General features: G+C 32.0%; 1 protein-coding gene across 1 annotated transcript; it reads right to left on the bottom strand.

The window, feature by feature from the left end:
• Positions 1-457: 457 nt before the first annotated feature.
• On the bottom strand, positions 458-12728 carry LOC133180132 (multiple epidermal growth factor-like domains protein 11). The gene is made up of 6 exons (XM_061314707.1): positions 12705-12728; positions 12222-12396; positions 10992-11123; positions 1280-1423; positions 1006-1102; positions 458-668 (listed from the first exon to the last, which is right to left on the bottom strand). The coding sequence occupies exons 1-6, from the start codon at positions 12726-12728 to the stop codon at positions 458-460; spliced, it is 783 nt and encodes a 260-aa protein (XP_061170691.1).
• Between the last annotated feature and the right edge of the window lie 784 nt (positions 12729-13512).

Raw genomic sequence — 13512 nt, 5'->3', positions numbered from 1 at the left:
TATGAGTAGTTGCAAATACGAGATGGGTAACCCCCCCCCCCCTTCATTTTATATAAAAAAGAATGGCCTTGTCTATTTATTGCTATGGGAAACCCGAAAAAGATATTCGATCAAAAAGTAACATAAGAGGTACACACAATGTCACTATGTTACAAAGTTTCTGTGAAAGTTTCATTAATCTTTATTCAGTAGTATTGGAGGATTTGTGCTAAAGATGGGTATCCGAGAGCGCAATTCGGGGTCGGAATGACACCCCTATTACTATACCCTCCCGCATTTTTTTTTTCAAGCGGGGGTATAATGAAAGCTAGTGCCTTTATAAAGCTGATTCAGATATTGATAGTGTACTCAGTTTACCATATGCAACTGTTTAAAGTACGGATTTCTATTTCTATACTTTATATATTTCATTTGTCAAGTTGTTATGAGTATTAAAGGAAGCAATATTCACTCATACTTATGTTGTATGTTCTATTTTCTGATAAGCACACAGATTCGCAGATGCTTGTATCAACTCATATGAGTCTTTATCGTCATCATCTAGGTCCTGATAATTGTGTGTGACGTCATTTAAGTAATTGGTCTGTGGGGATGAGGATTGAACACTCTTCGTGTCTTTAGGTGCAAACTTCGGTTTTCTTTCTTTTGAGGTTTTGCAGTGTTGTGGTCTTTGAAAAAAAGTATACATGCAATGTATCCCCATTTCAGATATTTTAATATAGTCACAGTTTCCAATTCATTTTCTTTAAAATGTTAGATTATTGTTTTATGTGAAATGTGAATAATTGAATCTCTCTGATTGTTCTCTTTTAGAGAGAAAAAAAAAAACAACTTTTTATGAAAATAAATTGAAATAACTTGTAGTCAGAGCTTATGGTCAAAAATTGAATAGCTTGCTTTATCTAATTACTATACATCATAAACACAATCTTAATTCGATCCATTGTTGTTTAGTAAATTTCAAATCATTTCTAATTTTTTAAACATTCTGTGCATTCGATATACCTCAAATAAAAGAAAATGAGGGCAGCCATTAGGCATACAGAATATACTGCAACTACTATGGCAAGTCCTACTGTTGACGCACTGGTAGAACTATCATCTGGAAAATATCCAAATAATGAATATGAGTACAAACAATATTTAAAATACTTTGAAATTAAACATCTCCAGCAACGGATGAAACATTTGCATTTCAATGTACATGTAATTAAAAATGTTGAAATCCTACTCTACACTTTCATTTCATTTCTGTTACAGACAAAAGACAAGAACTTACGAAGAGAGTCACAAGCTACCCCAACATAATTATCTTTGCATCCTAGAGAGCAACTTCCGTCGAATCTGCTGCAGTTCTCATTATTGACACATTGACCGCTACATCTGTACTGACAGTTTATACCATAAAATCCAGGGAGGCATTCTAAAAGGTTAGAGATAATTAAAAACAATTTAGAACTTGGTTGTTATTGTAATTGTGTTTGTGACAATAAATATTTGTATATCTATGCAATTTGTGCGCCTTTTGTCAGTTAGTGTAGCAATTAAACACCTGATGGGAACCACAAAATTTAATCCTCACGGACCAATATTTTCCCCAAACCATAAAGAATTGCCCTACGAATAATAAAGGATTTTACAGTATGTCATTTTACAAAATCCATTTTATTAAGATAATATAAGAAAAAAAAATCATACTGTATGTGTACTTAAAAAAGCGAGCTTCATATTTTAGCGGCTTTAGCACAGACAGCGCTGCGCTAATTCATGATTACCGTTAATAAATGAATACGATATGATGTTTTTCATTTACTTGCTTCGATCTGCCGTTTTATCAGGCCTCGAACACCGAGCCCGATTTAGTCGTTATCTATTTCAACAGGCAATAGGCCAATATAAATGTATGTAAATATATATCCTTGTTTAATCTGATTTTTTTCCCAATTCACTTTTGAGCATCAATTTTAATATAAAATGGGTTATTGGCACCTGTCACTTGGACCATTCAGTTCAACTGTGTCGACCTGCATACTCTATATGTGAACCTCGACAATGTACATGTACGCGCGGCATTAGTTACACAATACTACTCTAACATAAATACACACATTATTGATCCTCCTGGACCAGGAAATCTAAGTTAATTGTTTTAATCACTTGTAAACGGTAATTAAATGTTCAACAACCAAACTACGACCGCACAATAAATACCTTAAGGTTATTTTCAGCCAAATGGACACGCTAATTGAACAACAATAATCTAATACGATATTTAAAAATTATTTAGAATAAGATATTGAAATTTTACTTCAACAATGAGTATTTTTTTAATTTTGATTTTTTAGCGCTACATGCGTGGCGCTAATTCATAACTACGCCAACCACTACAGACCCACTGATTGCGCTTAATTTTGAATACGTTAATTTATGTACACATACAGTATGCAACAATAATTTAACCAAAAAAAATAAAATTTTATTAATAAGAAGTCTTTGATTTTTGAAAACTCTTATGTCCTAATTATTGCATTATAAATGTATGTAAGCTCTTTGATTTGAAAGACAATTGCTTAAACCCCTTACAGAGTATTTCCTATAGCATTTCATATCAATATTTTTATATTTTTATAATTCAGAAATGTTATTTTTACAAAAGTTTGCCAATTTCAAACTGGCAGAAAGCAAACAACTGATCTATCCTGTGTTCAAGTCTCATAATTTATATAAATAATGTTGTACTAGAGAACTACTCCATTTACATACAAAGTCATGTAAATTCATTTTTGATTATAAAGGAACTTTCTTACAAAAATGTAGGAAACATGGTCATTCAATATGATTGTTGACATGTGCACATCGGTCAGCTCAATTTATCATAAAATAATCCTGTTTCTGAACAATTGCCAAAATGCCAATCCTCATATTGGGGATAATTTGTGTCAATTAAATTTAATTTTCAATTTTATCAAATGTTTTAATTTTAGTTATTTCCTTAAACATGATGAGGAATATGGTAACATCTTTTCTTCTTATCTCCAAACGAATATTTATAATTTTAAGTTCTTTACTTGACTGTGTAACCCATTCGAATTTGAAGAATTTTTCGAAAATGGGCAGTTTAATTGTAAATCCCTATATCGCAATGAGTTATTATATGCCAAGTTCAATATTTTGCAAATTTAATGATTAGAGTTATACTATGACGATAATATCAAAAAATTAATTTCGTATCATGTTCGTTAAAGATTTCGGCTACTCAGTACGTATTAAGTTGCCTGTCCTTTGATATGTTGTATATTGATAACGACAAATGTCAGTTTTATAAGAACATATACATGTATGTTACTTTAAAATACCTTAAAGAAACCGCACAAAGGGGGAGTTTCGATAAGGCTGCTCAGCGGCCCACTTTTTTCATAAAAATAAATTTCAATTATTTTTTTTCAAAACTAGTTTAGAATTCAAGATAAATATGTTAACTTTTGTTATTTATATTTCAAAAGTTAATATGAGATAAATTCACGCCGTAGCTGATACATACTAAGATATACCCTCAGATCAGTTAACATTAGACTTATGGGAAAATATAAGAGGGTGGCATTTATAAATCGATGTTTAGAATATGAAGTGCACGAGGGACACTCACCTAAATTTGTTTAGTAATTAGATATACTCTGAACACTAATTTCTTGAAATATGATGAGTGTCGCGTGTGCACTTAATATCCAAAAATTGAAAATTGCATACAATTTGCATATCTAAAATTAGAAGCTCCTGGTTTCTTGATCTGACTCTGTGTTAAAATACTCGGCCAAAAATAGCGTATTTTTTTAAATCAAGGAAGATTCTCGATTATATTAACAGTAGAAAACATTATCGTATCTATCTTTATTTCGATACTTTTTATGTCGCCAACGTATAACGTTAACGTCACATTTTTAGCTCACCTCCACGAAGTTTGGGGAGCTTTTGTAATACCGTCGACATCGGTGTTCCTGGTAAAAGTTTTTGAAGCAGATTTTTTTTTTCAAGTATATTTATGCTCTACATTAATCAGAGTCACATGATCTAGCGTGTTTCCTTGTCACCAGTCAGGTTTCAGATGCTGCATTTTTAGCCAAAGAATGTTCAGGTAAATGTTTTAAAATCAGATTTAAGTTTTTGGAGCAGAGCAGCTGTAAGCACTTGCTTCATGATGCATCTACGGATGCACACTACCAGACTTGCTTCAGATGCTGGATCTGACCTACATTTCCTTAATGAGTGAGCGGGACTTGCACTGATGATGCATCTAGGATTGCACACTACCAGACATCGTTCATATGCTGGATCTTTCTTACATTTTCCGACTGACTATACAAAAAATAAGGTTTAGAGCAAGTCCATTCCTTAACGTTATTTATCATGCATATTTATATTTTTGACTTTCTTGTAAATAGAAATCCACCTCCAACATGCTAGAGAAACGCCCTTATATTTACATGTGGTTGATATAGGGAACATGGACTGTTTTAATTAAGTCTGGATGTATAGGCGCATATGTCTGCCTGATTAAGGATTAAACACATATCCTTGGCGTTTACACATGTATTTCGAACTGCGCTCTGGTCTAGCAAATCATACATAATGAATTCTAAAACTTTCTAAATGAGAAATGACTAGAGTTGGTAAGCAACTTAAGTATCTGTGGAGAGTTGGGAAGCGAGAGGAAATTAGTCCTGGCTGGGATTCTCTCAGTTATGCTGAAAAAATAATGCAGATATTTGTAGGCAATTACTTCTAAGTTTCATAATGAAAAAGGAACACTCAATGTATTATAGATTTTTCCATCATTTGGCTATTCACATAATTACGTATCATGATAAAATATTTTTGACTCTTATTAATATTATCCATATTATCAAATACATTGCAATATACTGAAGCCGGTAGGTGCTAGGTAAAAAAAAAAGACAAGTTTCTAGCGCCTGCCATTGAAATATCTGGCGGTCGCCAGATAAAACTGTAGTGTTTTTGCTTTAAGACATCTATAACTTCTGTTTGTAGTCAACGCTGGGAGTTTAATGCCTTATTAGCAATGATCACATCTACACTTTATACAAAAATTCAATTCATAAAGTCTTCACTTCATAACATAAAATTTTTGCTTTATTAGATTACATGTCTATATACCGCAAGAAACTTATTTGGCGGCTTCTAGTTATTTATGTGGCGGCCGCCAGATAAGTTTCTGACCGCCGCCAGTTATTTATGTGGTGGCCGCAGGAAAACTATTTTGCAGCCGCCAGATATATTTTTCTAGCCGAATAATTATGTGGCAGTCGACAGATAAAATATTTTAATTTTTCTTACCTTGCACCTACAATGTACAGACCCTGAGACGTGCTACTACCCCAAAAAAGCGTGTGACTTTCGTGCGCTTTTCGTTTCGTGCAAACCGTGTAGCGTTTCGTGTAAACCGTGCAGCGTTTCGTGCAAACCGTGTAGCGTTTCGTGTAAACCGTGCAGCGTTTCGTGTAAGCTCCAAAGCGTTTCGTGCAAACCGTGTAGCGAGCGTGCAAGAAGCGTGTGAGAAACGTGCGACTTTCGTGTAAGAACCGTGTGAGAAACGTGTAGGATTCATTCGGAAGTCTTTTTATTTTAAAGATGGCTATTGATGGATCAACATGTCCTTCTGTGTTGTTTGTAACTAATATTATTCGGATATATCATACCGGTGGTATTTTAAGAGTGAAAAAATACGGAAACAACAAAATAAAATTACTCGGTAATGTATTACATATTTGTTTGATTTTCTTTCTTTTTTTATTTCAATAAAGATGGACAGAAAATGTGTTAAAAGTAATTAATTATATGCACATAAATTTTAAGGTATTTAATTCAATACATTTTTAAAGGGAGCAATACTGAACATTTTTTAAAAGAAAATTCATTAGAAATTCGGTCTTGTCCTTTTCATTCATTTATTTGAATCTCTTCACCATTCTACAGTTATGGGATGTGGGATTACAAGAACATATCGGTGATTAATACAAAATAATAGATAAATATGGCAGGCGTGAAAAATAAAATGCAAAATTTAGTGTGTTGCTATAAATGTGAAGTATTGGAATTCTAGGCCGGGGAGTACAGTTAATTGATTTTCTTTATAAACGAACATAATTTTCTTATATTACAAGATTGTGATACAAATTATTTCGGAACGATGAGTCATTTATAGTCTTTTTTATGCATAAAATTGGTTGATTAAGAGCCATTCTCTGTAACGACTTGCACTTTTATATAGGAGCTGTGGCACGCATAGTCTTAGAATTTCTCCAAACTCTCTATGATAAAAGTCTTTGATACTGTAAACTCAAATCAGGCAGAAAATGGTTGCTACGTGTCATGGTTACCATGGCAACATGTCCTAAAGTTTGAAAAATGGCATTTTTCAACATGTTCAGAGTCCCACAGTTAACGTTTGCAGCAAAGCAAACAAGTGGCAATGGTTGATTCTGAAAGTTGAAGGCCTGATGTCTTAAATGCGCGATAAACATGTTTGGTAAATCAGCTATTACATTCGTTACTATGGAAACAAAGTATTCAAAAGTAATAATTTTGCCCGTTTAATTTTATAAAATCATACACTTAAGAATAAAAAAAAATTATAGGTTGAAATGCAAGCAAATAATAGACAAAAGATCCTTGTAACTTATACCAAGGAAGAAATATGATATTTCTTATAGGATGGCAATGGTTGCCATGGTTTTAATACCAAGAAGGGATTTTAAATTTACTCTCTTAGTGTTTAAATCTTATCCTATCTTTTTAAAAAGCATATTTTTATATAACTGATGATCAATTTTTAAAGACGTTCATGTGACCCTAATTTTCACATTTCAAAAAATTCAAATTCAATTCTTTAAATAGTGCGTTGCTATGGAAATGAGCCGAAAAAATATGCATAGAAATCTGAAAAATATTTTGTTTCCTTAGATACGTACCCTTGTATGTAGATTCCCAAAACTTTTATGATTGATAATTATGAACAACTAACCTGACTTTCAATTTTGACTGCCACCCAATCTCTAACTGGATGCAAAAAGCTGGCACATAGGGTTTCATATCGATATAAAATTAACAAAATCGAACATTTTCCCTTCTTGGTTACCATAGCAACAGTGTTGTATTTTTCAACAAACGTTATCAATATATGATATTCAACTTTTGTTCTTCAAGATAAGTACTATTCAAGGTGAGTCAAATAATATGTTTCTTGAATAAAAAGTAAGTAAATTCCTAAGGCAGCAAAAAAATATCCCTTTAAACAACTGGTACATTGTTTCCATGGTAACACTGCAAAGTAACAATTAATCCCAATTTTTCTTATGTTGCCGGTGTTGCAAGGTCATAAGGATGTATATGTGCCAGTCACGAATTTTATTGTTTTTCCTGAAGATAATAGCTTTAACCCAATCTTAGCAACATATTTTGCATGGTTACACTGTGTTACCATGGCAACCATGAAAGTTATTTTTAGAATAATATTGCCAATACCTAATTACTTAAGGTCAAATATTTTTATTGTTTTTTCTTAGGTTGTTGATTGAGTTTGATCATTTAACACCTATCATTAGTGAATATTGAGCGTTTTTCTGCATTTTTCAGCATCTAAAATGTATTCCAAATGTACCCATGGTTACAACTTACTTAGAGATAAATTCTAAATAGTTTTTTTTACAGCATAAGTGGCAACAAGGTTTCGGATTTTTGTGAGAATGGTTTGTTTGTTTTTCTTAGTCTTTATCAAGGCTTAATAAAGATTCAAAGTAGCGTAAAATCTCAATTTTTCCAACTTTTCTGGCTGTTACCATGGCAACCAAGACGCATAGCAACGAAATTTTATTTGATATATGTTTCTGGTGTCAAGTTGTAATAATGGGCAAAGTTTCATCAAAATCGGTGACCATGCGTGGCAAAGAAGTTTAAGTGGTTACAGAGAATCGCTATTAATAATAGTCATATAAATGAATTATAATTCACATGCATCGACAAATACAGGGTTAAATATTTCCGGGAGGGGGGTGATCAAATGAAAATACTAACTGAGTTTATGTTGTAAACAAGTCTTTTATTGATGATTTTCTTTTTTAAAATAATCTATTACTTTTTTTGGGGTGCGCCCGATGCACCCCTTAAAAAATATTGTAATCTTCTTTACACTTTCAACACTTTTCTTACGACTGTGATCAAGGTCATTTACAACAGCGATCATGGCTTCCGCGTGCCGGGACTGAAAACTTGTTCTGCAAGTATCTCTTGTCAATCATAGATAAGATGACAACCCACAATAAGATTGATTTTTAATTTGTGAAATTAAACGGTTTTATTAGTATTTAATGGGTATAAATAAATACCCGTGGATTTTATTTCTTAAATTTATTCGATTGTCTGTAAACAGTGAATTAATTTGCCAGTACATTGGTAAATAAAATAAATCCTAAATAATCATACATGTATATTAGTTGTTTTATTAATCACGCAGTTCTAGAGAATATTTCTTTTTAGTTTTTAGGACATTGGACATGTATGCATATATATTGAATGTATTGTTAAGAGCCGTGATTATTGATTACATAAATTATTGATATATTTTTATTTTTATTTATTTTTTGTCTACACGCGGTTTGAAATGAAGAGTTTTAAAAGGTGGTGGGTATAATATTGTTTTTATTTGATAAACCAATGCCTCAAAAGAGAACTAAATAATTACAATACTTATCCCCCGGCTTCTCTACCATATAAAATTTTCATTATTAAATAAAGTTTAACTCTGTAATGAAACGATATATTTACCATTTTGAATAAAGTGCATTTAATGAATTACATGTATCGGGTCCCGCTGGAGATATGGATATTTTTTTTCTTAGAACGGGCACTTGTTTCTATAATATTTTTCCCCCGATGGTATACTTACTGAAACAAGTGCCCGTTATATTAAGTCATGTACAGATTTGAAGATACAGCAGTAAGATCTCGGTAATCTACCCCCCCCCCCCGCCCCCTTTTCCTGCACAATGTTCCTGTTAGATGCAGTTTACATATCACCTTTGCAAATTATAAACAGAACCTAATTTTATCAAATGAATTCTTTTTTTAATAAATCAAAAAATGTATAAATCAATCAATAATTAAAAAAGGGAAAAGAAAGTCAATCCGTTTACAGAAATCATACGCAATTGAATCTTTTTTTTTTTCAAATCAATAACTGAGTTTATTTGTTAGTAATAAAACGACGATTTAGTATCAAATTATAATTGGAAAAACATTAAATGCTGTGAAAGATTATGAATTACAAACAAGATATTTTTTTTCAATGCGTAATTTAGAGTCTACTGAAAAAAGGTTTGTACACAGACGATAATAAGTATTTCACCGGGCGGGTCACATACTCACTGACAACTATGTATTAATTACAACTGAAAATTGAGTATTTTATCTGTTAATATAGTACTGGTGTAGCGAGTTTTAATCTTAACTTAATCTGAACGATTGCAATTCTTAACTAATCTTTTATTAATCCGTAATAATTGAAATAAAGTCCGAGAGATTCCGAATAGAAAATCCAGATCGAGGCCAAACCGTGCGAGAATCGTGTACAAAGCGTGTGAGAAACGTGTACAAAGCGTTTCGTGCAGGCTTTCGTGTAAACCGTGCAGCCTTTCGTGCAAAGCGTTTCGTGTAAACCGTGTAGCGTTTCGTGCAAACCGTGTAGCGTTTCGTGTAAACCGTGCAGCGTTTCGTGCAAACCGTGTAGCGAGCGTGTACCGTTCGTGCAGCGTGCGTGTGGGGTAGTAGCACGTTTCAGGGTCTGTGCATGTATCGGCTTACGTAGCAACATGATGCTTTTAAATGAACCTTTTATTTATGTATATATATAAAGTTGCATTTATTTTTTTAATCGTGCCGATTTTTTCTTTTTATTTCAAAACATTTTCTTTAAATTTAAGTTTCATGATATTAAGGTATATTTTTATAAAACATGTAATTGTATAACCTCACTGATGAAAATGTATTGCATATATCTGTATATATGACGTTTTTACGTTTACCTATCTCATGTCTACATATCTTTTCATTTGCATTTTTCGTATGTGAAAATGATGAATATTGATTATAAAGTTTATGTATAAACTGTTGATTAATTATAATGTTTAAACTTTCCGTATATGTTTACGTTTTATAAGTTAAATTCATTCTCTTTAAAAGAAAAGCAACATTTAACACACCAGAAAAATATCGCACCTTTAAAAAAACATTTGTATAAAATCAATACCATTTTCCGTTAAAAAATATTTTGAAATTGGTTAATTTATGTCTTTATTCATATTTATCCTATTTCATTTACGATTTTGACGGTTAAAAAAATCCACTTTCCCCCGTAAAAATGTCTACTCCAAAAATATACGAAAGGGGGTATACTTAAATTCTCAATTATCACGTGACCAGAAAATGCGCAACATAAATTATTTTCATATTTTTAGGAAGATAAGAAGTTTTTCTACAAAATATCAAAATTTCATGAAATTTCGTGAGGGGCCGAAAAACGGCCTTATCGAAACTCCCCGTTTAAATTTGAGTAAGATAAATCAAATGTGATCTTTACTATCCTATTTATGTGAATTTCCACTAAATGCGTATAATGTAGGTGACGCTTTGTACGCTTGCCACGTTTGATGAACAGTAATTTTTTAGATTTATTCAGTTACATGTTAGGTGGTATTACTACCCACGAAATTTCTTCACGATATAGTAAACTTCGATTTGGACAGTATTACACGGTTTTCTCGAGACTGGCTCTTAAGTGCACCTGTTAAATTCTCTATGTCTCTGTCTCTGCTATTTTCTTCCCAAAGCCTTATCTAAATAGGTGCCTTGAAAAGTAAGCCTACATTTACAAAAGAAAGAGCATCTCAGTTTGAATCATGCTTGAAATATAATTATAATACCAGTGGTGCAGTTTGGTGGGTCAGAAAATCCAGGTACACATTTACAGGAACCATCGACATTTCCACAAGTACCAATACAATTTCGAGAACATGTGCCAGAACAATTCAAACCATAGGAACCACTAGGACAAACTGAAAGAGAGCTTTTGATTTTACATATAAGGAACAGTACTACAATTGCCAATGCATATAAATAGAATATAACCTGTAAAGTAACTCACATTATAACAGTGCGAATCTTTATTTCAAATAAGTTATGTTTTGAATGAGTTAGAACATGTGAAAGCGTACTTTTTTCTTTTAATTTAGTGCTTTTCGGGAAAAAAAAACAAATCTGAGGATAAAACTCAAAAAATATTGTAGAAGTGTTCCCCAATTTTTTTTTTTTTTTTTTGGGGGGGGGGGTAAATATCAGGTGTACATATATTTGTCATTCTTCCACTTGCTCAGAGTTTTTGTCTTCATGTGGCTTTTTGATAAATAACACAAACTTTTAAACAAGTCAGCAATATTTCTCATAGATTTATATTTAAATAGGTAGTCTGAATAATGTTTGCGATGTAAAGTAGAAGAATTTTGTACGGCTTTGTCCCAATGATAAAAATTTGTGCAAAATTTTGTATAGATTGATTGAATGTACGTTGTTTTACGTCCCATTCGTGAACTCACGACCTCCCGATCACGGAGCGAGCGCTCTACCGACTGCGCTACCGTGAACGGTAAAATTTTGTATAGAATGACATAGAAATGACACGAAGTTGTATATTTAAGTACCAAAGAAAACGTATGATTTTTATACATTTTAGGAATTTATTATTTATGTCATTTATAATCAAATTCAGTCAAAAAATGTATATCAATCCATGCATCAAATTTTTGTTTGTGTTATGTATCCTTAAGACAGTATTTATTAAGCATCACTCCAGAATATAGTTTCCAAGATATGGTTGTTAGAGTGTGTGGGAAAATGATATACGAAAGACAAAAATAAAATCTTAAGTAAAATTTTTCAATTTAGCTTTTTTTCTTTTCACGTGAAACATGTGTTATTTTGTTTTTATTTTTTATGTATGTTGTTTCAAATACATTTTGCCTTGAATAAAGAATACAAGAATTAAAAATTTTCATACAAAACAGTCAGAAAATAGTCTTTTCTGAATTTGTTTAAATTCTATAAACCATATTGTTGTATGTCATTTTTTTTTAATTTTCAATTTTAGAAGTCCATACCTTTACTACAAAGGGATCCATAATATCCTGGAGCACAACCTTTACTACAGAGTCCATTCACATGGTTACATGTCTCATTGTAAAGACAATGTCCGCTGCAAATATTCTCACATCCGTTTCCAAATCTTCCAAAACTACAAGCTATTATTAATGACAAAAACATGAAAATGCTTTTCTAAATACATATAGAGACCAAACGAATTTCTAAGTGGTAATTTTCATTGTCGAATTATTAAATGAAGATCGTCCTTAAGATTTTGACCTAAGGATTTCTTTGCCCATCAATAGAGATAAAATTGATGCACAAGAAAACAATATTTCAATATTTGAAGTTTCAGATTCATTTCTTTTTAATTTGAATTTTTTTTTTACATTTCAAAAATGATCTTGTTGTTCGAATAATAAGATTTAAGAATATACATATTGCAGACATGTACATAGTAAATATAAAAATCAAATTTTACGTTCATGTATTTTTCATACCTTCACTGCAGAATTCTCCTTCATATCCGATGGTACATCCAGTATTACAATGTCCAGTTTCCCTGTTACACGGAACATTATCCTTGCAGTGACCACTACAGTTAAAGGCACAGTTAAGGCCATATTTTCCAATATCACATGCTACAATTAGATTGAAATGGTAAAATTTTAAAGGATTTGTGCTTTCTGTGAGGGCTGTTCAAGACATTCTGATTGTTTCTTTCTCTAATCAACGTGTTTTGATGAAATGTGGTGCATACATTTATCAAACACAAAAATTATATAAAAGTAAGAAATATTTCAGGAATATTTCTTTCAATTTTTCTTTTGAATAACCTAGTATTAATAAGCCGAATGTATAAGGCGCAGTCTCGAAATCGAGTGTAAGATTTCTCTAACTACTAAGTATTTAGTTCTGGTTAACTCGGATAATGTATGAACATTTAGGATATAATATACATCATATTATGATCTTTATTTTGACCTTTCCTGCAAGTTTGATTTTTGATTGCAAAACGGATAGCATAAAAATTTTCATTAGGCTATAGACATCAAACTGAATTTTGAAGTCGAAGCTGCGCCACGGGCCTACATCAATTTCTTTGAAAAGCTGAGTAAAATTGTTCAGACTGAGGACATTCGCAACAAATTATTACAAAGCTGGAATATTGTGTCTAGTGCTTTAGTTTATTGTTGATTCATATATTTTTTTCGACCAATCATGTACTCATAGTGACAGCAAAGAGCTGAACGGCCATCAGTTACTACGGACAATTGAACGTCTCCAGTCCTATAGTTGGTAATTGTC

Source organism: Saccostrea echinata, unplaced genomic scaffold (assembly GCF_033153115.1).
Source record: "Saccostrea echinata isolate AGI-Se365-2 ecotype Australia unplaced genomic scaffold, CSIRO_AGI_Sech_v1 ptg000006l, whole genome shotgun sequence".
NCBI lineage: Eukaryota > Metazoa > Mollusca > Bivalvia > Ostreida > Ostreidae > Saccostrea > Saccostrea echinata.
The sequence above is the reverse complement of the archived record's forward strand: the minus strand, read 5'-3'. Positions and strand labels throughout refer to the sequence as shown.